Source organism: Oncorhynchus gorbuscha, linkage group LG09, assembly GCF_021184085.1.
Source record: "Oncorhynchus gorbuscha isolate QuinsamMale2020 ecotype Even-year linkage group LG09, OgorEven_v1.0, whole genome shotgun sequence".
Lineage (NCBI taxonomy): Eukaryota > Metazoa > Chordata > Actinopteri > Salmoniformes > Salmonidae > Oncorhynchus > Oncorhynchus gorbuscha.
Window position 1 is genome coordinate 71292940 of NC_060181.1, and position 23635 is coordinate 71316574.

The 23635-nt window shown below is 49.9% G+C and overlaps 1 protein-coding gene across 2 annotated transcripts in view; it reads left to right on the forward strand.

Moving 5' to 3' along the window:
- LOC124044010 (receptor tyrosine-protein kinase erbB-4-like) overlaps window positions 1-23635 on the forward strand; it is a 624844-nt gene that overhangs the window by 462033 nt on the left and 139176 nt on the right. For both annotated transcript variants that reach the window (XM_046363297.1, XM_046363298.1), the window contains exons 13-14: window positions 1567-1699; window positions 13475-13568. In XM_046363297.1, coding sequence (XP_046219253.1) covers window positions 1567-1699; window positions 13475-13568 — 227 coding nt within the window. The remainder of the gene's footprint in view (window positions 1-1566; window positions 1700-13474; window positions 13569-23635) is intronic.

The following is a 23635-nucleotide window of genomic DNA, read 5'->3' on the forward strand; positions in this document are numbered from 1 at the left end:
TAGTTCTGTCAGCTCCGTCTCTGGTGCCTAACAAACACATGCAGTCTCTTTATGCTGCTCCGATGGGGAGGGGAAGCCAGTACGGAGCCAGTGGCAGAGCAGAGCAGTGAAGAGCTGAACTAGGCCAGGCCAGACAGCCTGTTGCTCTCTGCTGCTGTGGACCTGCCAGACATTGCATCCTGCTGCAGGCGGAATGGAAATCACTTCTGACATGTCCCAAATGGTACCCTATTCGCTACGTAGTGCACTATTTTTGACAACGGTATATAGGGCCCTGGTCAAAAGCAGTGCACTATATTGGTAGAAGGGTACCATTTGGGACACAACCGTTGTATGAAATAGTAGCCCTCACCCCATAGACCCTCGACTTCTCACAATGCTGTGTGCAATGTTGGGTAACAATCTTGGAACCTAGAAATGAATCTCAAGTGTCCGCTTGCAGGCTTTTACATTTTAACAGTCTGTCACGAGAGACAATGTAGCAACCATATAATATTATAAACCGAGCTGGAGAGAGATCTCACTCCTGGTATTAATATGCACAGATAGTAGGCTGCTCCTACTGTAGTGGTAGTTGAGTAGAGAGCCTATTTCCTGCACAGAGGGACAGTTGGACTAAAAGCCGCCTTAATCATTATCTTTGCCAGAATCTGCTGATGCTGAAAAGATAATGACAAGAGTTTAGGGCTAATTTTCAACTTTATTTCTTTGTTTTTTCACCCTTTTTTCCTTGTCTTGTCATTCGTCATCACAGTTAGCTTGTACATCCAGCTGTTACTGAAGCTAATTTAACCCCGTCGCTGTTTGGTTAGCACTATTACAGTGTAATGGGAGAACACAACTTCAGCCTGCTCCACATCCAGCTCCACAGCCGGTCTCCTCTCACAGACCCACCTGTCCGTCTCCCTCTCTACCTTAGCACTCTACAGACAGATTAGGGATGCAAAAATCAGGTATCTTTCCCCCAAATTCCCAGGTTGTCCAGAAAATCACTGGATTTCCTGTTTATTCCTTCTTGATTCCGTATATCTTCCAACCGGGATTCCCGGAATCACATCACCATACACTTCCACTTCTAACAAAGGATCTTTGAGATAGATCTGCATGGTGGGACATGTCTCTACCTTTCTGCTTCAGCTCTACCTTGTTAGATGCTCTAATTTCACCATGAACTTCTAAGAAAGGGGCTTTGACATAGACCTGCATGGTGTGTCTGGCTGGCATTACCTTTTGCAGATGGCAGACACACGGACAGTACAGTATAGACGATTAACATGTGACCATTAATCCACCCTCCCTCAGATGGACCTGGAAGAGAGAGAGGACAGGAAGGAGACCTCATGGTTGAGTTGAAACCACTGTTTGACTGACTGGCCTCAGATTAACACAATAGCCTTGAAAAAGAAAAGTTGTAATTTTAGTAGCCAATGGCTCCACCCATATCCTTTCCGATTAAAAAAGATAAATATTGTCCAGTACCTAACCCTGTCATGCTACTGTGGATAGTTTTTGACCTTCTGTTTGACCCCTAACCCTAGTCTTAACCTGTATTCCTGTGTTTCTCAGCTACTGAGCGGATGGTGTGTGACCCTCTGTGTTCGGACGCTGGCTGCTGGGGGCCGGGACCAGACCAGTGCCTGGCCTGTCGCTACTTCAGCCGGGGACGCACCTGTGTGGACACCTGCAACCTCTATGAAGGGTGAGTTACGTATACCAGTGTCACATAATGACAGATACTGTAGACACTTGGCAGTGTAACATAATTACATTATGACAGTATCACGCTCAATATGCATGAAGATAAAGAGAGATACAGCTGTCAAACTAACGTCTCTTTTACCTCAGTGAAAGTACTTTTGTTTTAGGTCTTTTAGGTCTGAGAACGAGTATGACTTGTATATGAAAGGATGTACAGAATAGTTTTTCTATATAGTGACTTTCTTTCAGTAGTACGATGTATTACCTGTTCAGCAGACCAGTAAGTGTACAATATAACTACTGTCTGTGTAGACACCAATCTCTTCCCTCGTTCATTCTGGTAATCCCTGAACGGGAGAAAACACGATGTAAACACAATCTACAGGATCCTGTGAAAGATAGAAAGATACTGCAATAATGGACCAAGAATGAACTTACTTGTTTCTCAAATATCAGAGAAAAATAGATGTGTGTTTGTATGAAATAACGGTCTGCCTCCCAAATGGCACCCTATTCTCTATATAGTTACACTACTTTTAACAAGGGCCCATAGGGTTCTGTTTCAAAGTAGTGCACTATATATGGATTTTGGTGCCATATGGGACGCAGGCAGGGATGAGGCCAGGTCAGACACAGCACTTCATACCTGAAGGATAAACCACCACAACAAAACCCTCCGGTGAGTAAATAACAGGGGAGATAAGATTAAGGTTGTTTTCATCTGCTGCAGTGTGGATTTACAGAGTAGAGATGTTACAATATGTGTAACAGAAGCACACACACACACACACACACACACACACACACACACACACACACACACACACACACACACACACACACACACACACACACACACACACACACACACACACACACACACACACACACACACACACACAGACAGACAGACAGACAGACAGACAGACAGACAGACAGACAGACAGACAGACAGACAGACAGACAGACAGACAGACAGACAGACAGACAGACAGACAGACAGACAGACAGACAGACAGACAGACAGACAGACAGACAGACAGACAGACAGACAGACAGACAGACAGACAGACAGACAGACAGACAGACAGACAGACAGACAGACAGACAGACAGACAGACAGACAGACAGACAGACAGACAGACAGACAGACAGACAGACTCACTCACTCACTCACTCACTCACTCACTCACTCACTCACACAGGAGTGTACTTACTGTAGTGTTAGTAGGAGACATGAGGCAACATGGAGGGGTCTGAGGGAGTGTACTTACTGTAGTGTTAGTAGGAGACATGAGGCAACATGGAGGGGTCTGAGGGAGTGTACTTACTGTAGTGTTAGTAGGAGACATGAGGCAACATGGAGGGGTCTGAGAGAGTGTACTTACTGTAGTGATTAGGGGGAGACATGAGGCAACATGGAGGGGTCTGAGGGAGTGTACTTACTGTAGTGTTAGTAGGAGACATGAGGCAACATGGAGGGGTCTGAGGGAGTGTACTTACTGTAGTGTTAGTAGGAGACATGAGGCAACATGGAGGGGTCTGAGGGAGTGTACTTACTGTAGTGTTAGTAGGAGACATGAGGCAACATGGAGGGGTCTGAGGGAGTGTACTTACTGTAGTGTTAGTAGGAGACATGAGGCAACATGGAGGGGTCTGAGGGAGTGTACTTACTGTAGTGTTAGTAGGAGACATGAGGCAACATGGAGGGGTCTGAGGGAGTGTACTTACTGTAGTGTTAGTAGGAGACATGAGGCAACATGGAGGGGTCTGAGGGAGTGTACTTACTGTAGTGTTAGTAGGAGACATGAGGCAACATGGAGGGGTCTGAGAGAGTGTACTTACTGTAGTGTTAGTAGGAGACATGAGGCAACATGGAGGGGTCTGAGGGAGTGTACTTACTGTAGTGTTAGTAGGAGACATGAGGCAACATGGAGGGGTCTGAGGGAGTGTACTTACTGTAGTGTTAGTAGGAGACATGAGGCAACATGGAGGGGTCTGAGGGAGTGTACTTACTGTAGTGTTAGTAGGAGACATGAGGCAACATGGAGGGGTCTGAGGGAGTGTACTTACTGTAGTGATTAGGGGGAGACATGAGGCAACATGGAGGGGTCTGAGGGAGTGTACTTACTGTAGTGTTAGTAGAAGACATGAGGCAACATGGAGGGGTCTGAGGGAGTGTACTTACTGTAGTGTTAGTAGGAGACATGAGGCAACATGGAGGGGTCTGAGGGAGTGTACTTACTGTAGTGTTAGTAGGAGACATGAGGCAACATGGAGGGGTCTGAGGGAGTGTACTTACTGTAGTGTTAGTAGGAGACATGAGGCAACATGGAGGGGTCTGAGGGAGTGTACTTACTGTAGTGTTAGTAGGAGACATGAGGCAACATGGAGGGGTCTGAGGGAGTGTACTTACTGTAGTGATTAGGGGGAGACATGAGGCAACATGGAGGGGTCTGAGGGAGTGTACTTACTGTAGTGTTAGTAGGAGACATGAGGCAACATGGAGGGGTCTGAGGGAGTGTACTTACTGTAGTGATTAGGGGGAGACATGAGGCAACATGGAGGGGTCTGAGGGAGTGTACTTATATGGTGATTAGGGGGAGACATGAGGCAACATGGAGGGGTCTGAGGGAGTGTACTTATATGGTGATTAGGGGGAGACATGAGGCAACATGGAGGGGTCTGAGGGAGTGTACTTATATGGTGATTAGGGGGGAGACATGAGGCAACATGGAGGGGTCTGAGGGAGTGTACTTACTGTAGTGATTAGGGGGAGACATGAGGCAACATGGAGGGGTCTGAGGGAGTGTACTTATATGGTGATTAGGGGGAGACATGAGGCAACATGGAGGGGTCTGAGGGAGTGTACTTATATGGTGATTAGGGGGAGACATGAGGCAACATGGAGGGGTCTGAGGGAGTGTACTTATATGGTGATTAGGGGGAGACATGAGGCAACATGGAGGGGTCTGAGGGAGTGTACTTATATGGTGATTAGGGGGAGACATGAGGCAACATGGAGGGGTCTGAGGGAGTGTACTTACTGTAGTGATTAGGGGGAGACATGAGGCAACATGGAGGGGTCTGAGGGAGTGTACTTACTGTAGTGATTAGGGGGAGACATGAGGCAACATGGAGGGGTCTGAGGGAGTGTACTTACTGTAGTGATTAGGGGGAGACATGAGGCAACATGGAGGGGTCTGAGGGAGTGTACTTACTGTCGTGATTAGGGGGAGACATGAGGCAACATGGAGGGGTCTGAGGGAGTGTACTTACTGTCGTGATTAGGGGGAGACATGAGGCAACATGGAGGGGTCTGAGGGAGTGTACTTACTGTCGTGATTAGGGGGAGACATGAGGCAACATGGAGGGGTCTGAGGGAGTGTACTTACTGTCGTGATTAGGGGGAGACATGAGGCAACATGGAGGGGTCTGAGGGAGTGTACTTACTGTCGTGATTAGGGGGAGACATGAGGCAACATGGAGGGGTCTGAGGGAGTGTACTTACTGTCGTGATTAGGGGGAGACATGAGGCAACATGGAGGGGTCTGAGGGAGTGTACTTACTGTCGTGATTAGGGGAGACATGAGGCAACATGGAGGGGTCTGAGGGAGTGTACTTACTGTAGTGATTAGGGGGAGACATGAGGCAACATGGAGGGGTCTGGGGGGGGAGTGTACTTACTGTCGTGATTAGGGGGAGACATGAGGCAACATGGAGGGGTCTGAGGGAGTGTACTTACTGTCGTGATTAGGGGGAGACATGAGGCAACATGGAGGGGTCTGAGGGAGTGTACTTACTGTCGTGATTAGGGGGAGACATGAGGCAACATGGAGGGGTCTGAGGGAGTGTACTTACTGTCGTGATTAGGGGGAGACATGAGGCAACATGGAGGGGTCTGAGGGAGTGTACTTACTGTAGTGATTAGGGGAGACATGAGGCAACATGGAGGGGTCTGAGGGAGTGTACTTACTGTAGTGATTAGGGGGAGACATGAGGCAACATGGAGGGGTCTGAGGGAGTGTACTTACTGTCGTGATTAGGGGGAGACATGAGGCAACATGGAGGGGTCTGAGGGAGTGTACTTACTGTAGTGATTAGGGGGAGACATGAGGCAACATGGAGGGGTCTGAGGGAGTGTACTTACTGTAGTGATTAGGGGGAGACATGAGGCAACATGGAGGGGTCTGAGGGAGTGTACTTACTGTAGTGATTAGGGGAGACATGAGGCAACATGGAGGGGTCTGAGGGAGTGTACTTACTGTAGTGATTAGGGGGAGACATGAGACAACATGGAGGGGTCTGAGGGAGTGTACTTACTGTAGTGATTAGGGGGAGACATGAGGCAACATGGAGGGGTCTGAGGGAGTGTACTTACTGTAGTGATTAGGGGAGACATGAGGCAACATGGAGGGGTCTGAGGGAGTGTACTTACTGTAGTGATTAGGGGAGACATGAGGCAACATGGAGGGGTCTGAGGGAGTGTACTTACTGTAGTGATTAGGGGGAGACATGAGGCAACATGGAGGGGTCTGAGGGAGTGTACTTACTGTAGTGATTAGGGGGATTGGTTATGGGTTTGTATTTCCCGCACAATTTAAAATAATGTTACGACATTTGTCTATGTTGTTGTTGTTGTTTTCCTGTAAAATCCTCTCTAATAAATTGTTTAAAAGTCTGTTTTTCAATGGCAATAACAGGTGAGACATTCAAAGTTAAATGTCACCATCTCAAGCGTAAGCCAGACTAAAGACAAAGCTAAACTCCAGTGTGGTGTAGAAATAGAAGAGCGGTTCTATGGCTGGTGTACACCACATTAGAGACAGACATGGATGCTTGTTTTGCCTTGCAGACTGACTGGCTCTAGGCCCAGGCAGCCATCGGGGCCCTTCGTAGTCGAGAAACGTGAGGCCAGTTTGGAGAGGTACGCCAGACGAGAGAGGAGAGGCACAGGGCAGGGGGGTTAGGCGTGTCACTGCGTGTCACAGTCACTGCTTGCGCACGGGGCCACGCTCTGCCTACCTGTCTGCCTGTCTGCACGCCACCGCTCACAGCTCGGCTAATCAAAGGAACACGAGAGATGCTAACCAATCACAGAGCCACGAGACACTACTGACTGAAGTCTATTGAGACCATAGAAGTACATACTGTAGAACACATAGGGGTGGTTTCCAGAACATAGACTAAGTCTGGGAATAAAAAGCAGGCTTAATGGAGAATCTCCATGGAAAACACTTTCAAATTCAGGACATGACTTAATCTGTGTCTGGTACTGTTAAACTAACCCCTAGTCTTAGGGCTGGGCGATGCATCATGAGTACTGGTATACTGGTATGGATTTTTACAACACTGTCTATAACAACATGTTGATACAGTGCTGAACTAAATGAAAAGTTCTACACATTGGACTACTTCACTGTCAGTTTTGTCCTGGTTTGGTTGAGTATTAAGCCATCAGAATGGAGAAAGCCCATTAAAACCACTTAGTACCATTTTGTTTCCAATCAAAGGTCATGCACTACTCATAGAACATATGTAGAACTTTTACAATTCAGAGAACAATACTGTGATATGATATGTTGGCGATATCGCCCAGCCCTACATAGTTTTATATTGTATATACAGCACCAGTCAAAAGTTTGGACACCTACTGATTCAAGGGTTTTTCTTTATTTTTACTATTTTCTACATTGTAGAATTATAGTGAAGACATCAAAACTATGAAATAACACACATGGAATCATGTAGTAACAAAAAAGTGTGAAACAAATCCAAATATATTTTGCCACCCTTTGCCTTGATGACAGCTTTGCACACTCTTGGCATTCTCTCAACTATCTTCATGAGGTAGTCACCTGGAATGGATATCAATTAACAGGTGTGCCTTGTTAAAAGTTAATTTGTGGAATTTCTTTCCTTCTGTCAGGACCCGGTTACGAACCCGGGTCTCCGGAGTGAGAAACAGTCACTAAACCAACTGAGCCACGAATAGTCAGCAGAACCCAGAAGATGAGGCAGAGACAGCAGTACTTGAGACGGTGTATTTAATGAAGTAAAAAGTGAAGTTCTTCAGGAAAACATGTAACTCCACAACCTCAAAAGGAATTCCACAAGAACAAAGGTAATCCTCCAAGACAAAAAGGTAAATCCACAAGGTGGAAGGTATAGCACATAAAAGCCTCAAAAGATACTTAAAAACAAACAAGAACAAAAAACAGAATTCCACAAGAGAGTCCACCGGGATCAACAAGAGTTCACAGAGTACTAGGGCTGGGTGCTAACATACAAACACAGAGCAAATAACTGAGTAAAACAAAGGGTTTAAATACAATCAGGGGAAACGAGGCACAGGTGCAAATAATAATGGGGTTCAAGGGAAAAGAAAAGGTCAAAAGGCACAATGGGGGCATCTAGTGACCAAAAACCGGAACAACCCTGGCCAAATCCTGACACCTTCTTAATGAGTTTGAGCCAATAAGTTGTGTTGTGATAATGTAGGGGTGGTATACAGAAGTTAGCCCTATTTGGTAAAAGACCAAGTCCATATTATGGCAAGAACAACTCAAATAAGCAAAGAGAAACAACAGTCCGCTATTACTTTAAGACATGAAGGTCAGTCAATACGGAAAATGTCAAGAACCTTGAATGTTTCTTCAAGTGCAGTCGCTTAAACCATCAAGCGCTATGATGAAACTGGCTCTCATGAGGACCGCCACAGGAAAGGAAGACCCAGAGGTTACCTCTGCTCCAGAGGATAAGTTCATTAGAGTTACCAGCCTCAGAAAATGCAGCGCAAATAAATGCTTCACAGAGTTCAAGTAACAGACACAACTATTCAGAGGAGACTGCATGAATCAGGCCTTCATGGTTGAAATGCTACAAAGAAAACACTACTAAACACCAATAATAAGAAGGGACTTGCTTGGGCCAAGAAACACAAACAATGGACATTAGACTGGAGGAAATCTGTCCTTTGGTCTGATGAGTACAAATTTGACCGCCGTGTCTTTGTGAGATGCAGAGTAGGTGAAACGGATGATCTCCGCATGTGTGGTTCCCACTGTCCCACTCTGGTTTGCGCTTGGTTTGACTATCATTCAACAGGACAATGACCCAAAACACACCTCCAGGCTGTGTAAGGGCTATTTGACCAAGGAGGAGAGTGATGGAGTGCTGCATCAGATGACCTGGCCTCCACAATCACCCGACCTCAACCCAACTGAGGTGGTTTGGGATGGGTTGGACTGCAGAGTGAAGGAAAGCAAGCAGCCAGCAAGTGTTCAGCATATGTGGGAACTCCTTTAAGACTGTTGGAAAAGCATTCAAGGTGAAGCTAGTTGAGAGAATGCCAAGAGTGTGCAAAGCTGTCATCAAGGCAAAGGGGGGATACTTTGAACAATCTCAAGTATAAAAACAATTTTTTGTGTGTTATGTGTTATTTCATAGTTTTGATGTCTTCACTATTATTCTACAATGTAGAAAATAGTAAAAATAAAGAAATACCCTGGAATGAGTAGGTGGGTCCAACCTTTTGACTGGTTGAGACAATGTCTTGTTCACTGTGGGGCACTATCTAGAAGGAAAAACATCTATTTTGCATTTCCTAAAGTCTCTGTCTTAAAGGTAATTGTCTATTTTGAGTGACTGAGTCAGCACAACAGGTTTGCTAGAAAAGATGACGACACAGACACAAAGTACAACTGTTATAGTGGAGATTTAGGTTGGACGTCCCGTGAGGAAGTGAGGTATTGTCTGCTTCTGTCCTCCAGGTCTTATGTTAGAACAGAGGTTTTAAGTGCTGTGTAACTGAAGTGCCTCCGTCCTGAGAGAGAGAGAGACTGAGAGAGAGACTGAGAAAGAGAGACTGGGAGAGAGAGAGACTGGGAGAGAGAGACTGGGAGAGAGAGAGAGACTGAGAGAGAGACTGAGAGAGAGAGAGACTGGGAGAGAGAGAGAGACTGGGAGAGAGAGACTGGGAGAGAGAGAATGGGAGAGAGACTGAGAGAGAGAGAGACTGAGAGAGAGAGACTGGGAGAGAGAGAGAGACTTATGGCAATAGAGAAGCTAAACCCTATGGAGAACCATGGGAGACTAAGCTAACATAAAGGACATGTTAAACCATAACCCATTTAAATCATAGCTTTACCAGACAAAGACCTACCTCCCGTGCCACCCTGCATGGCATTGTGTTGACCGGATAAAGCATAATTAATCCTAATTTGATTTCAGGTCCCATGGAGGTATTCCTCTGGTTATTTAGCAGAGGGAGGAAACACCACACTCACTTACTCCTCACACATGTTGTCCCAGCCAGACCTGGGTTCAAATACCATTTGAAATCTTTCTAATACTTTCAGGCAGTTGCTTTAGCCTGCCTGGAGTGCCAGATGGGTGGGGTTTGCATTTTTTGTGATTATTCTATTGCTTCGATTGCCCCAGACAAGCTCAGTAATGCTCAGATGAAGTATTACTTCATTTTTAATAGTATTTGAACCCATGTCTGCCCACAGCGTAACACCAGAGTTTCTCTTGTTAGTATTAAAGGCAGACACACACACACTGTTACGTTTAATGAGTGAAGAGGTGTGGAGTCAGGCGCAGAGAGCAAAAGGATGTGGGAAAAACAAGCTTTAATGTCCAGGAAAAATAACATGAACAAAAGTAGGAAAACAAATGATCAGAAATATTAACGGACAGCGCGAAACCCGAAAATGCAAACAAAATCACTCTAACACAAAACAGATGAACAAGCCCGCACGAAACAGAAGCGGGCTGAACAACCTTATATAACCCCGCCCTAACAACCAAACAAGAAACAGGTGATACCAATCAGACCAAACCAAAGGAACACAGAACAAAGGATCGGTGATAGCTAGTAGACCGGTGACGACGACCGCCGGGCGCCACCCGAACAAGAAGGGGAGTCACCTTCGGTAATATTCGTGACACACACTGTCCTATCCCTCACATTCATGTTGAAGGATACCATGTTAAATCTCTTTGCTATACTTTGTGTCTGTTAGTGAATGACTTTTCAAGCCCCACCAGTGACTTCTGATTTTAATGTTGTGAAAAAGGAACAAGACACCACTTTAGTTAATTGATTTCTGAAAGTATGGAACACCCGTTAGCATTAGTTGGAAAGCCATGCTACACCAAAGTGATTGTATCAATATAGCCACGATAATTAGCTTGGATGCTGGAGGGCGTAGTGTAACTTAATGGAATACATCAGATTGAACATTCTCAGCATGTGCAGTGCTCAACGCTAAATGAGCCCATGACTTCATCCAGTGACCTTCAGCGGCAAATTAAACATGAAAACGAGATATAAAAGCCCACCTCCTACACACATACAAACACACACACATACAAACACACACACGCCACACGTCACACATCACACGCCACACACACCGCAGCCACACGTCACACACCACACACACACCACATGTCACACACCACACACACGCCACACACCACACACACCACACGTCACACATCACACGCCACACACACACCACATGCCACACACACACACACACGCCACACACCACACACACCACACGTCACACATCACACGCCACACACACACCACATGCCACACACACACACACACACCACACACACCCCACTCCACACAAACACACACACACACCACTCCACACTCATATACACACACTCCACACATTGATTGTTTCCTCAAATCAAATAAAATAAAATATTATTAGTCACATGCTTCGTAACCAACCGGTGTAGACTAACAGTGAAATTCTTACTTACGGCCCTTCCCCATAATGCAGAGAGAGATAATAGAAATATAATAACCCGAGTAAACATAACTTACCAGGGTACCAGTAGCGAGTCTATGTGCTGGGATACGAGGTCATTGAGGGTGATATGTACACATAGGTAGGGTTCAAGCAACAGGAAGGATAATACACAGCAGCAGCGTACCAGTAGTGAGTCTATGTGCTGGGATACGAGGTCATTGAGGGTGATATGTACACATAGGTAGGGTTCAAGCAACAGGAAGGATAATACACAGCAGCAGCGTACCAGTAGTGAGTCTATGTGCTGGGATACGAGGTCATTGAGGGTGATATGTACACATAGGTAGGGTTCAAGCAACAGGAAGGATAATACACAGCAGCAGCGTACCAGTAGTGAGTCTATGTGCTGGGATACGAGGTCATTGAGGGTGATATGTACACATAGGTAGGGTTCAAGCAACAGGAAGGATAATACACAGCAGCAGCGTCCAGTAGTGAGTCTATGTGCTGGGATACGAGGTCATTGAGGGTGATATGTACACATAGGTAGGGTTCAAGCAACAGGAAGGATAATACACAGCAGCAGCGTACCAGTAGTGAGTCTATGTGCTGGGATACGAGGTCATTGAGGGTGATATGTACACATAGGTAGGGTTCAAGCAACAGGAAGGATAATACACAGCAGCAGCGTACCAGTAGTGAGTCTATGTGCTGGGATACGAGGTCATTGAGGGTGATATGTACACATAGGTAGGGTTCAAGCAACAGGAAGGATAATACACAGCAGCAGCGTACCAGTAGTGAGTCTATGTGCTGGGATACGAGGTCATTGAAGGTGATATGTACACATAGGTAGGGTTCAAGCAACAGGAAGGATAATACACAGCAGCAGCGTATGTGGAAAAAGGGACAATGCAGATAGTCCAGGTAGCTACTGGTTAAATATTTATCTAACTATTTAGCTGTCTCAACTATTGTTGACATTGATGAAGGTGACTTTTAAGAAATGTACGATGTAATTGATCATTGAAGGTGCAGCTTTTTGTCACTGTTGTTGAATTATTGTCTTTGACTAAAAACTGTGTGTAGTATGTGTTTCCTTTTGTAATTTAGGCAAAAGACATTGGTTACATCCGAAATAGAGCCCTAATTCCCTTTTTAGTGCACTGCTTTTGACCACTGCCTATGGGGATTATATGATCTATATAGGTAATAGGGTACAATGTCGGCCACACCCATCCATTTTGTCAGTTTTCAGTTCTCATTTAATTTCCATCTGTAATAGTCTAGGCCCATGTCCAGGTTTTATGGCAGCCATCGTAGCAGGCGGTTGCTAGTTGTGTACAGTATACACAGTGGAAGAGTGGGTGTACCACAGTACAGTGACTGCAGTGCCTGAGACCATGAAATTCCTCCAGCTATTCCTCTAAACAGAGACAGAGGAGCACTGAGGAGCACAGTGGAGCACTGAGGAGCACAGTGGAGCACTGAGGAGCACTGGGGAGCACAGTGGAGCAATGAGGAGCACAGTGGAGCACAGTGGAGCACTGAGAAGCACAGTGGAGCAATGAGGAGCACAGTGGAGCAATGAGGAGCACAGTGGAGCAATGAGGAGCACAGTGGAGCACTGAGGAGCACAGTGGAGCACTGAGGAGCACAGTGGAGCACTGAGGAGCACAGTGGAGCACTGAGGAGCACAGTGGAGCACAGCTCGCCTCCCTTCCTGTAGAGTCTGTATCTGACACACTTCTTTTTTTTCTCACTTTCCCCACCCTATCCCTCTCTCTCCCTCTATCTTCCCCCTCCTCCCTCCTTCTCTCTCCCCTCTCTCTCCTTCCCCTCTCTGCCTCTCTCCTCCTTTCTTCCGTCTCCCCCTACCTCCCTTCCTCTACCTCCCGCGGTTTCCCCGCCTCTCTCTCACACACTCTCTCGCCCCCTCTCTCCATCCCTTCCTCATATTCCGCCCCCCCCCCTCCCCTCTCTCCATCTCTGGTTTTCAGGGAGGTGCGTGAGTATGCCAACGGCTCGGTGTGTGTGGAGTGTGATTCCCAGTGTGAGAGAGCAGACGATTACTCTCTGACCTGTCATAGCCCGGTAAGATCCTCTAGAGACACAGTCTAACACATATGTGCCCACCACACACACACACACACACACACACACACACACACACACACACACACACACACACACACACACACACACACACACACACACAGAACCATCCTAAAGCATTCATGACATGCACTTGTAAATGATCCTCACTCCTGCACATTCTGACTTAATACTAGAGACAATGAATAATAATATGTTTTATATGGTGATGCCAAGAAATCCTTTATAGCATACTCAGTGTGCCATAACATTATCCTACATTACATTATTATTTTTGTAAATTAGCAGATACTCTTACCCATAGCGACTTGTAGTCAGTCAGGATTCAACTAAGTTTAGTTGGTAGAAACATCCACCTATCACTGTCAGCAGACAGACCTTTCTGCCAAATAGCTGCCATCAGCAAAAACATGAATCATATTGTGTCCATTAATAAAGTCTCTCTAGAGCTTTTCTTTTTCTCTCTTTTCTGTCCCTACCATAAACTGGAATCACTTGTGACCACAGACAAGGGATGTATCCCAAATGGCACTCTATTCCCTATATATAGTGCACGACTTTTGACCAGAGCACTATGGGCCTTGGTCAAAAGTAAGGCAATATATAGGTCGTAGGGTGTCATTTGAGATCCAGACTAGGCCTTCGATTGCCCTGGAAGCATAATTAATTGTATGCTCAGTTAAAATGTGCCAGCGAGCTTCACTATTTATTTTATTTTATGTTAAATTAAGCAATACTGTCTTTGTGTGACTGTGTGTGTGTGAATGTGTGTGCGTATGTGATTGTTTCCGTATATCTGTGTGTGAGTTTGTAAATGTATATGTCCCTGTGGACTCTCAAGTATTGTCTCAGGCTGTGTTATGATGCTCCTTGTCATTCCGCTTGTCATCTCCTGTCTAGACAGGTGATCCTTCACCACCTTTATCTATGCTCCCTTCTCCCTGCTCCCTTCTCTCTTCTCCCTGCTCTCTTCTCCCTGCTCCCTTCTCTCTTCTCCCTTCTTCCTGCTCTCTTCTCCCTGCTCCCTTATCCCTGCTCCCTTCTCCCTGCTCCCTTCTCCCTGCTCCCTTCTCCCTGCTCTCTTCTCCACGCTCCCTTCTCCCTTCTCTCTTCTCCCTGCTCTCTTCTCCCTGCTCCCTTCTCTCTTCTCCCTTCTTCCTGCTCTCTTCTCCCTGCTCCCTTATCCCTGCTCCCTTCTCCCTTCTCAATGCTCCCTTTTCCATTTTCCCTTCTTCCTGCTCCCTTCTCCCTGCTCCCTTCTCCCTGCTCTCTTCTCCCTTCTCCATGCTCCCTTCTCCCTTCTCCCTTCTCAATGCTCCCCTGCTCCCTTCTTCCTGCTCCCTTCTCCCTTCTCCCTGCTCCCTTCTCCCTTCTCCATGCTTCCTGCTCTCTTCTCCCTTCTTCCTGCTCTCTTCTCCCTTCTTCCTGCTCTCTTCTCCCTGCTCCCTTATCCCTGCTCCCTTCTCCCTGCTCCGTTATCCGTGCTCCCTTATCCGTGCTCCCTTCTCCATGCTCCCTTCTCCACGCTCCCTTCTCCCTTCGCCCTTCTCCCTGCTCCATTCTCCCTGCTCCCTTCTCACTTCTCCCTTATCCCTGCTCCCTTCTCGCTGCTCCCTTCTCCCTGCTCCCTTATCCCTTCTCGATGCTCCCTACTCCCTTCTCCCTGCTCTCTTCTCCACGCTCCCTTCTCCCTTCTCCCTTATCCCTTCTCCATGCTCCCTTCTCCATGCTCCCTTCTCCATGCTCCCTCCATGCTCCCTTCTCCCTGCTCCCTTCTCCCTGCTCCCTTATCCCTTCTCCACGCTCCCTTCTCCCTTCTCCCTGCTCCCTTCTCCTTGCTCCCTTCTCCCTTCTCCCTTATCCCTTCTCCCTTCTCCCTTCTCCCTGCTCCCTGCTCTCTTCTCCCTGCTCCCTTCTCCATGCTCCCTTCTCCATGCTCCCTTCTCCCCTCTCCCTTATCCATGCTCCCTTCTCCCTGCTCTCTTCTCCCTTCTCCCTTTCCCTTCTCCCTGCTCCCTTCTCCCTTCTCAATGCTCCGTTCTCCCTGCTCCCTTTTCCCTTTTCCCTTCATCCTGCTCCCTTCTCCCTGCTCCCTTCTCTCTTCTCCATGCTCCCTTCTCCCTGCTCTCATCTCTCTTCTCCATGCTCCCTGCTCCATTCTCCCTTCTCAATGCTCCCTTCTCTCTGCTCCCTTCTTCCTGCTCCCTTCTCCCTTCTCCATGCTCCCTTCTCCCTGCTCTCATCTCCCTTCTCCATGCTCCCTGCTCCATGCTCCCTTCTCCCTGCTCCCTTCTTCCTGCTCCCTTCTCCCTGCTCCCTTCTCCCTGCTCCCTTCTCCCTGCTCTCTTCTCCCTGCTCCCTTCTCCCTGCTCCCTGCTCCCTGTTCTCTTCTCCCTGCTCCCTTCTCCATGCTCCCTTCTCCCTGCTCTCTTCTCCCTGCTGTCTTCTCCCTGCTCCCTTCTCCCTGCTCCCTGCTTCCTGCTCTCTTCTCCATGCTCCCTTCTGCATGCGCCCTTCTCCCTGCTCCCTTCTCCCTGCTCCCTTATCCCTTTTCCCTGCTCTCTTCTCCCTTCTCAATGCTCCCTTTTCCCTGCTCCCTTTTCCCTGCTCCCTTCTCCCTGCTCCCTTCTCCCTTCTTCCTGCTTCCTTCTCCCTGCTCCCTTCCCCTTTCTTCTCCCTGCTCCCTTCTCTCTGCTCCATTCTCCCTTTTCTCTACTCCTTCTCTCTGCTCCCTTCTCACTTCTCGCTGCTCTCTGCTCCCTTTTCTCTGCTCCCTTCTCCCTGCTCCCTTCTCCCTTCTCAATGCTCCCTTCTCCCTGCTCCCTTTTCCCTTTTCCCTTCTTCCTGCTCTCTTCTCCCTTCTCCATGCTCCCTTCTCAATGCTCCCTTCTCCCTGCTCCATTCTTCCTGCTCCCTTCTCCCTTCCCTTCTCCCTTCTCCCTGCTCCCTTCTCCCTTCCCCCTACTCCCTGCTCTCTTCTCCCTTCTCCCTGCTCCCTTCTCCCTGCTCTCTTCTCCCTGCTCCCTTCTCCATGCTCCCTTCTCCATGCGCCCTTCTCCCTTCTCCCTGCTCCCTGCTCCCTGCTCCCTTCTCCCTGCTCACTTCTCCCTGCTCTCTTCTACCTTCTCCCTGCTCCCTTCTACCTTCTCCCTGCTCCCTTCTCCATGCTCCCTTCTCCATGCTCCCTGCTCCCTTCTCCCTTCTCCCTGCTCTCTTCTCCCTTCTCCCTGCTCCCTTCTCCATGCTCCCTTCTCCATGCGCCCTTCTCCCTTCTCCCTGCTCCCTTATCCCTTATCCCTGCTCCCTGCTCCCTTCTCCCAGCTCTCTTCTCCCTGCTCCCTTATCCATGCTCCCTTCTCCCTGCTCCCTTCTCCATGCTCCCTTCTCCCCTTTCCCTTATCCATGCTCCCTTCTCCCTTCTCTCTTTTCCCTTTTCCATTCTCCCATCTCCATGCTCCCTTCTCCCTGCTCCCTTCTTCCTGCTCCCTTCTTCCTGCTCCCTTCTCCCTGCTCCCTTCTCCCTGCTCCCTTCTCCCTGCTCTCTTCTCCCTGCTCCCTGCTCCCTGCTCCCTGTTCTCTTCTCCCTGCTCCCTTCTCCATGCTCCCTTCTCCCTGCTCCCTGCTTCCTGCTCTCTTCTCCATGCTCCCTTCTGCATGCGCCCTTCTCCCTTCTCCCTGCTCCCTTCTCCCTGCTCCCTTATCCCTTTTCCCTGCTCTCTTCTCCCTTCTCAATGCTCCCTTTTCCCTGCTCCCTTTTCCCTGCTCCCTTTTCCCTGCTCCCTTCTCCCTTCTTCCTGCTTCCTTCTCCCTGCTCCCTTCCCCTTTCATCTCCCTGCTCCCTTTTCTCTACTCCTTCTCTCTGCTCCCTTCTCACTTCTCGCTGCTCTCTGCTCCCTTTTCTCTGCTCCCTTCTCCCTGCTCCCTTCTCCCTTCTCAATGCTCCCTTCTCCCTGCTCCCTTTTCCCTTTTCCCTTCTTCCTGCTCTCTTCTCCCTTCTCCATGCTCCCTTCTCAATGCTCCCTTCTCCCTGCTCCATTCTTCCTGCTCCCTTCTCCCTGCTCCCTTCTCCCTTCTCCATGCTCCCTTCTCCCTTCTCCCTTCCCCCTACTCCCTGCTCTCTTCTCCCTTTTCCCTGCTCCCTTCTCCCTGCTCTCTTCTCCCTGCTCCCTTCTCCATGCTCCCTTCTCCATGCGCCTTCTCCCTTCTCCCTGCTCCCTTCTCCCTGCTCCCTGCTCCCTGCTCCCTTCTCCCTGCTCACTTCTCCCTGCTCTCTTCTACCTTCTCCCTGCTCCCTTCTACCTTCTCCCTGCTCCCTTCTCCCTGCTCCCTGCTCCCTGCTCTCTTCTCCCTGCTCTCTTCTCCCTGCTCCCTTCTCCCTGCTCCCTTCTCCATGCTCCCTGCTCCCTTCTCCCTGCTCCCTTCTCCATGCTCCCTTCTCCATGCGCCCTTCTCCCTTCTCCCTGCTCCCTTTTCCCTTATCCCTGCTCCCTGCTCCCTTCTCCCAGCTCTCTTCTCCCTGCTCCCTTATCCATGCTCCCTTCTCCCTGCTCCCTTCTCCATGCTCCCTTCTCCCCTTTCCCTTATCCATGCTCCCTTCTCCCTTCTCTCTTTTCCCTTTTCCATTCTCCCTTCTCCATGCTCCCTTCTCCCTTCTCAATGCTCCTTTTCCCTGCTCCCTTCCCTGCTCCCTTCTCCCTGCTCCCTTCTCCCTTCTTCCTGCTTCGTTCTCACTGCTCCCTTCCCCTTTCTTCTCCCTACTCCCTTCTCCCTGCTCTCTGCTCCATTCTCCCTTTTCTCTACTCCTTCTCTCTGCTCCCTTCTCACGTCTCACTGCTCTCTGCTCCCTTTTCTCTGCTCCCTGCTCCCTTTTCCCTTCTTCCTGCTCCCTGCTCCCTTCTCCCTTCTCCATGCTCCCTTCTCCCTGATCCCTTCTTCCTGCTCCCTTCTCCCTGCTCCCTTCTCCCTGCTCCCTTCTCCCTTCCTCCCTGTTCCCTTCTCCCTGCTCTCTTCTCCCTGCTCCCTGCTCTCTTCTCCCTGCTCCCTTCTCCATGCTCCCTTCTCCATGCGCCCTTCTCCCTTCTCTCTGCTCCCTTATCCCTTCTCCCTGCTCCCTGCTCCCTTCTCCCTGCTCTCTTCTCCCTGCTCCCTTCTCCATGCTCCCTTCTCCCTTCTCCCTTCTCAATGCTCCCTTCTCCCTGCTCCCATTTCCCTGCTCCCTTCTCCCTGCTCCCTTCTCCCTTCTTCCTGCTTCGTTCTCCCTGCTCCCTTCCCCTTTCTTCTCCCTGCTCCCTTCTCCCTGCTCTCTGCTCCATTCTCCCTTCTCTCTGCTCCCTTCTCACTTCTCGCTGCTCTCTGCTCCCTTTTCTCTGCTCCCTTCTCCCTGCTCTCTGCTCCCTTTTCTCTGCTCCCTTCTCCCTGCTCTCTTCTCCATTTTCTCTGCTCCCTTCTCCCTGCTCCCTTCTCCCTGCTCTCTGCTCCCTTCCCCCTGCTCTCTGCTCCCTTTTCTCTGCTCCCTTCTCACTGCTCCCTTCTCCCTGATCGCTGCTCCCTTCTCCCTACTCCCTGCTCTCTTCTCCCTTCTCCCTGCTCCATTCTCCCTGCTCCCTGCTCTCTTCTCCCTGCTCTCTTCTCCATGCTCCCTTCTCCCTTATCCCTTCTCCCTGCTCTCTTCTCCCTGCTCTCTTCTCTCTGCTCCCTTATCCATGCTCCCTTCTCCCTGCTCCCTTATCCATGCTCCCTTCTCCATGCTCCCTTCTCCCCTCTTCCTTATCCATGCTCCCTTCTCCCTTCTCTCTTTTCCCTTTTCCCTTCTCCCTTCTCCATGCTCCCTGCTCCCTGCTCTCTGCTCCATTCTCCCTTCTCGCTGCTCTCTGCTCCCTTTTCTCTGCTCCCTTCTCCCTGCTCCCTGCTCCCTTCTCCCTGCTCCCTTTTCCCCTTTCCCTTCTTCCTGCTCCCTGCTCCCTTCTCCCTGCTCCCTTCTCCCTGCTCTCTTCTCCCTTCTCCATGCTCCCTTCTCTCTTCTCAATGCTCCCTTCTACCTGCTCCATTCTTCCTGCTCCCTTCTCCCTGCTCCCTTCTCCCTTCCACCCTACTCCCTGCTCTCTTCTCCCTTCTCCCTGCTCCCTGCTCTCTTCTCCCTGCTCCCTTCTCCATGCTCCCTTCTCCATGCGCCCTTCTCCCTTCTCCCTGCTCCCTGCTCCCTTCTCCCTTCTCCCTTCTCCCTGCTCCCTTCTCCCTGCTCCCTGCTCCCTTCTCCCTGCTCCCTTCTCCCTTCTCCCTGCTCTCTTCTACCTTCTCCCTGCTCCCTGCTCCCTGCTCTCTTCTCCCTGCTCCCTTCTCCATGCTCCCTTCTCCATGCTCCCTGCTCCCTTCTCCCTTCTCCCTGCTCTCTTCTCCCTTCTCCCTGCTCCCTTCTCCATGCTCCCTTCTCCATGCGCCCTTCTCCCTTCTCCCTTCTCCCTGCTCCCTGCTCCCTTATCCCTTATCCCTGCTCCCTGCTCCCTTCTCCCAGCTCTCTTCTCCCTGCTCCCTTATCCATGCTCCCTTATCCATGCTCCCTTCTCCCTGCTCCCTTCTCCATGCTCCCTTCTCCCCTTTCCCTTTTCCATTCTCCCTTCTCCATGCTCCCTGCTCCCTTCTCCCTTCTCAATGCTCCCTGCTCCCTTTTCCCTGCTCCCTTTTCCCTGCTCCCTTCTCCCTGCTCCCTTCTCCCTTCTTCCTGCTTCGTTCTCACTGCTCCCTTCCCCTTTCTTCTCCCTACTCCCTTCTCCCTGCTCTCTGCTCCATTCTCCCTTTTCTCTACTCCTTCTCTCTGCTCCCTTCTCACGTCTCACTGCTCTCTGCTCCCTTTTCTCTGCTCCCTGCTCCCTTTTCCCTTCTTCCTGCTCCCTTCTCCCTGCTCCCTTCTCCTTTCTCCATGCTCCCTTCTCCCTGCTCCCTTCTCCCTGCTCCCTTCTCCCTTCCCCCCTACTCCCTACTCTCTTCTCCCTTCTCCCTGCTCCCTTCTCCCTGCTCCCTGCTCTCTTCGCCCTGCTCTCTTCTCCCTGCTCCCTTCTCCATGCTCCCTTCTCCATGCGCCCTTCTCCCTTCTCACTGCTCTCTGCTCCCTTATCCCTTCTCCATGCTCCCTTCTCCCTTCTCCCTTCTCCCTTCTCAATGCTCCCTTCTCCCTGCTCCCATTTCCCTGCTCCCTTCTCCCTGCTCCCTTCTCCCTTCTTCCTGCTTTGTTCTCCCTGCCCCCTTCCCCTTTCTTCTCCCTGCTCCCTTCTCCCTGCTCTCTGCTCCCTTTTCTCTGCTCCCTTCTCCCTGCTCTCTTCTCCATTTTCTCTGCTCCCTTCTCCCTGCTCCCTTCTCCCTGCTCTCTGCTCCCTTCCCCCTGCTCTCTGCTCCCTTTTCTCTGCTCCCTTTTCTCTCTCACTGCTCCCTTCTCACTGCTCCCTTCTCACTGCTCCCTTCTCCCTGATCGCTGCTCCCTTCTCCCTACTCCCTGCTCTCTTCTCCCTTCTCCCTGCTCCATTCTCCCTGCTCCCTGCTCTCTTCTCCCTGCTCCCTTCTCCATGCTCCCTTCTCCCTGCTCCCTGCTCCCTTATCCCTTCTCCCTGCTCTCTTCTCCCTGCTCTCTTCTCCCTGCTCCCTTATCCATGCTCCCTTCTCCCTGCTCCCTTCTCCATGCTCCCTTCTCCCCTCTTCCTTATCAATGCTCCCTTCTCCCTTCTCCCTTCTCTCTTTTTCCCTTCTCCCTTCTCCATGCTCCCTGCTCCCTGCTCTCTGCTCCATTCTCCCTTCTCTCTGCCCCCTTCTCACTTCTCGCTGCTCTCTGCTCCCTTTTCTCTGCTCCCTTCTCCCTTCTCCCTGCTCCCTTCTCCCTGCTCTCTGCTCCCTTCTCCCTGCTCTTTGCTCCCTTCTCCCTGCTCTCTGCTCCCTTTTCTCTGCTCCCTTTTCTCTGCTCCCTTTTCTCTGCTCCCTTCTCCCTGCTCCCTGCTCACTTTTCTCTGCTCCCTTCTCACTGCCCCCTTTTCTCTGCTCCCTTCTCCCTGCTCCCTTTTCTCTGCTCCCTTCTCCCTTCTCTCTGCTCCCTTCTCCCTTCTCTCTGCTCCCTTCTCCCTTCTCTCTGCTCCCTTCTCCCTTCTCTCTGCTCCCTTCCCTCTGCTCCCTTCTCCCTGATTGATGCTCCCTTCTCCCTGATCGCTGCTCCTTTCTCCCTGCTCTCTGCTCCCTTCCCTCTGCTCCCTTCTCCCTGATCGGTGCTCCCTTCTCCCTGCTCTCAGCTCCCTTCTTCCTGCTCCCTTCTCACTGCTCTCTGCTCCCTTCTCACTGCTCTCTGCTCCCTTCTCCCTTCTCTCTGCTCCCTTCTCTCTGCTCCCTTCTCACTGCTCTCTGCTCCCTTCTCCCTGTTCCCTTCTCTGCTCAATTCTCTCTGCTCCCTTCTCTCTGCTCCCTTCTCTCTGCTCCCTTCTCACTGCTCCCTGCTCCCTTCTCTCTGCTCCCTACTCCCTGCTCCCTTCTCCCTTCTCTCTGCTCCATTCTCTCTGCTCCCTTCTCTGCTCCCTTCTCACTGCTCTCTGCTCTCTGCTCCCTTCTCAATGCTCTCTGCTTCCTGCTCCCTTCTCACTGCTCCCTGCTCCCTTCTCACTGCTCTCTGCTCCCTTCTCTCTGCTCCCTTCTCCCTGCTCCCTTCTCCATGCTCCCTGCTCCATGCTCCCTTCTCTCTGCTCCCTTCTCACTGCTCTCTGCTCCCTTCTCCCTGCTCCCTTCTCTGCTCCATTCTCTCTGCTCCCTTCTCTGCTCCCTTCTCTCTGCTCCCTTCTCTCTGCTCCCTTCTCCCTGCTCCCTGTTCCCTTCTCTCTGCTCCCTTCTCTCTGCTCCCTCCTCTCTGCTCCCTTCTCCCTGCTCCCTTCTCTCTGCTCCATTCTCTCTGCTCCATTCTCTCTGCTCCATTCTCTCTGCTCCATTCTCTCTGCTCCATTCTCTCTGCTCCATTCTCTCTGCTCCATTCTCTCTGCTCCATTCTCTCTGCTCCATTCTCTCTGCTCCATTCTCTCTGCTCCATTCTCTCTGCTCCATTCTCTCTGCTCCATTCTCCCTGCTCCCTTCTCTCTGCTCCCTTCTCTCTTGTCTCTTCTCCTCTCTGCTCTCTTCTCTGCCTGTCATCTTGATAGTTTATTAAGTCAACACTCCTCTAGCCTTCAATCTCACTACACACAATATACTCAACGCCACACACATGCAGACACACACACACAAGCACACACTCAAGGCCACACAAAGTATCCATGCATGATTTCTGAGTATTGTCATCTATGTGGAGTGGTAGAACATGTGGATACCTTGTGCCCAATTGCTGGCACACACACACACACACACACACACACACACACACACACACACACACACACACACACACACACACACACACACAACCACTTATGAGCTTAATTCAGTGTTGAGATAAGTACGTGCAACTAAGAAGATTGTGTAAATAATGAATTGACAATTTGAGTTACGTATGTAACTGAAGTCAGAATACTGCCTGCCCCCATGTGCCCAGTATTTATTTTAAATGGAGACATTGTACAGTGGTCTGAGCTCTGTTCTGTATGGTTTGGAACGTGGCTTGCAGGTCCCTTTCCGAGGGCCTCTGTTGAGTCTATGGAGTATGTGTGAGTTTATGGAGTATGTGTGAGTCTATGGAGTATGTGTGAGTCTATGGAGTATGTGTGAGTCTATGGAGTATGTGTGAGTCTATGGAGTATGTGTGAGTCTATGGAGTATGTGTGAGTCTATGGAGTATGTGTGAGTCTATGGAGTATGTGTGAGTCTATGGAGTATGTGTGAGTCTATGGAGTATGTGTGAGTCTATGGGACAGACAGGCCAGAGTAAGCACTGCGAGGGGTTTGGGTTACATCAGGGTATGTGCTCATTGTTATTAAGGCTAGATTAGCTGCTGCAGGGTTAGATTTTTGGCTCTTCTTTTCCGAGAACTAATAATGTCATGGGCCTGCACTGAGCCAATCTAAAACAAACAGAGAGATGGAGAGAGATTTTA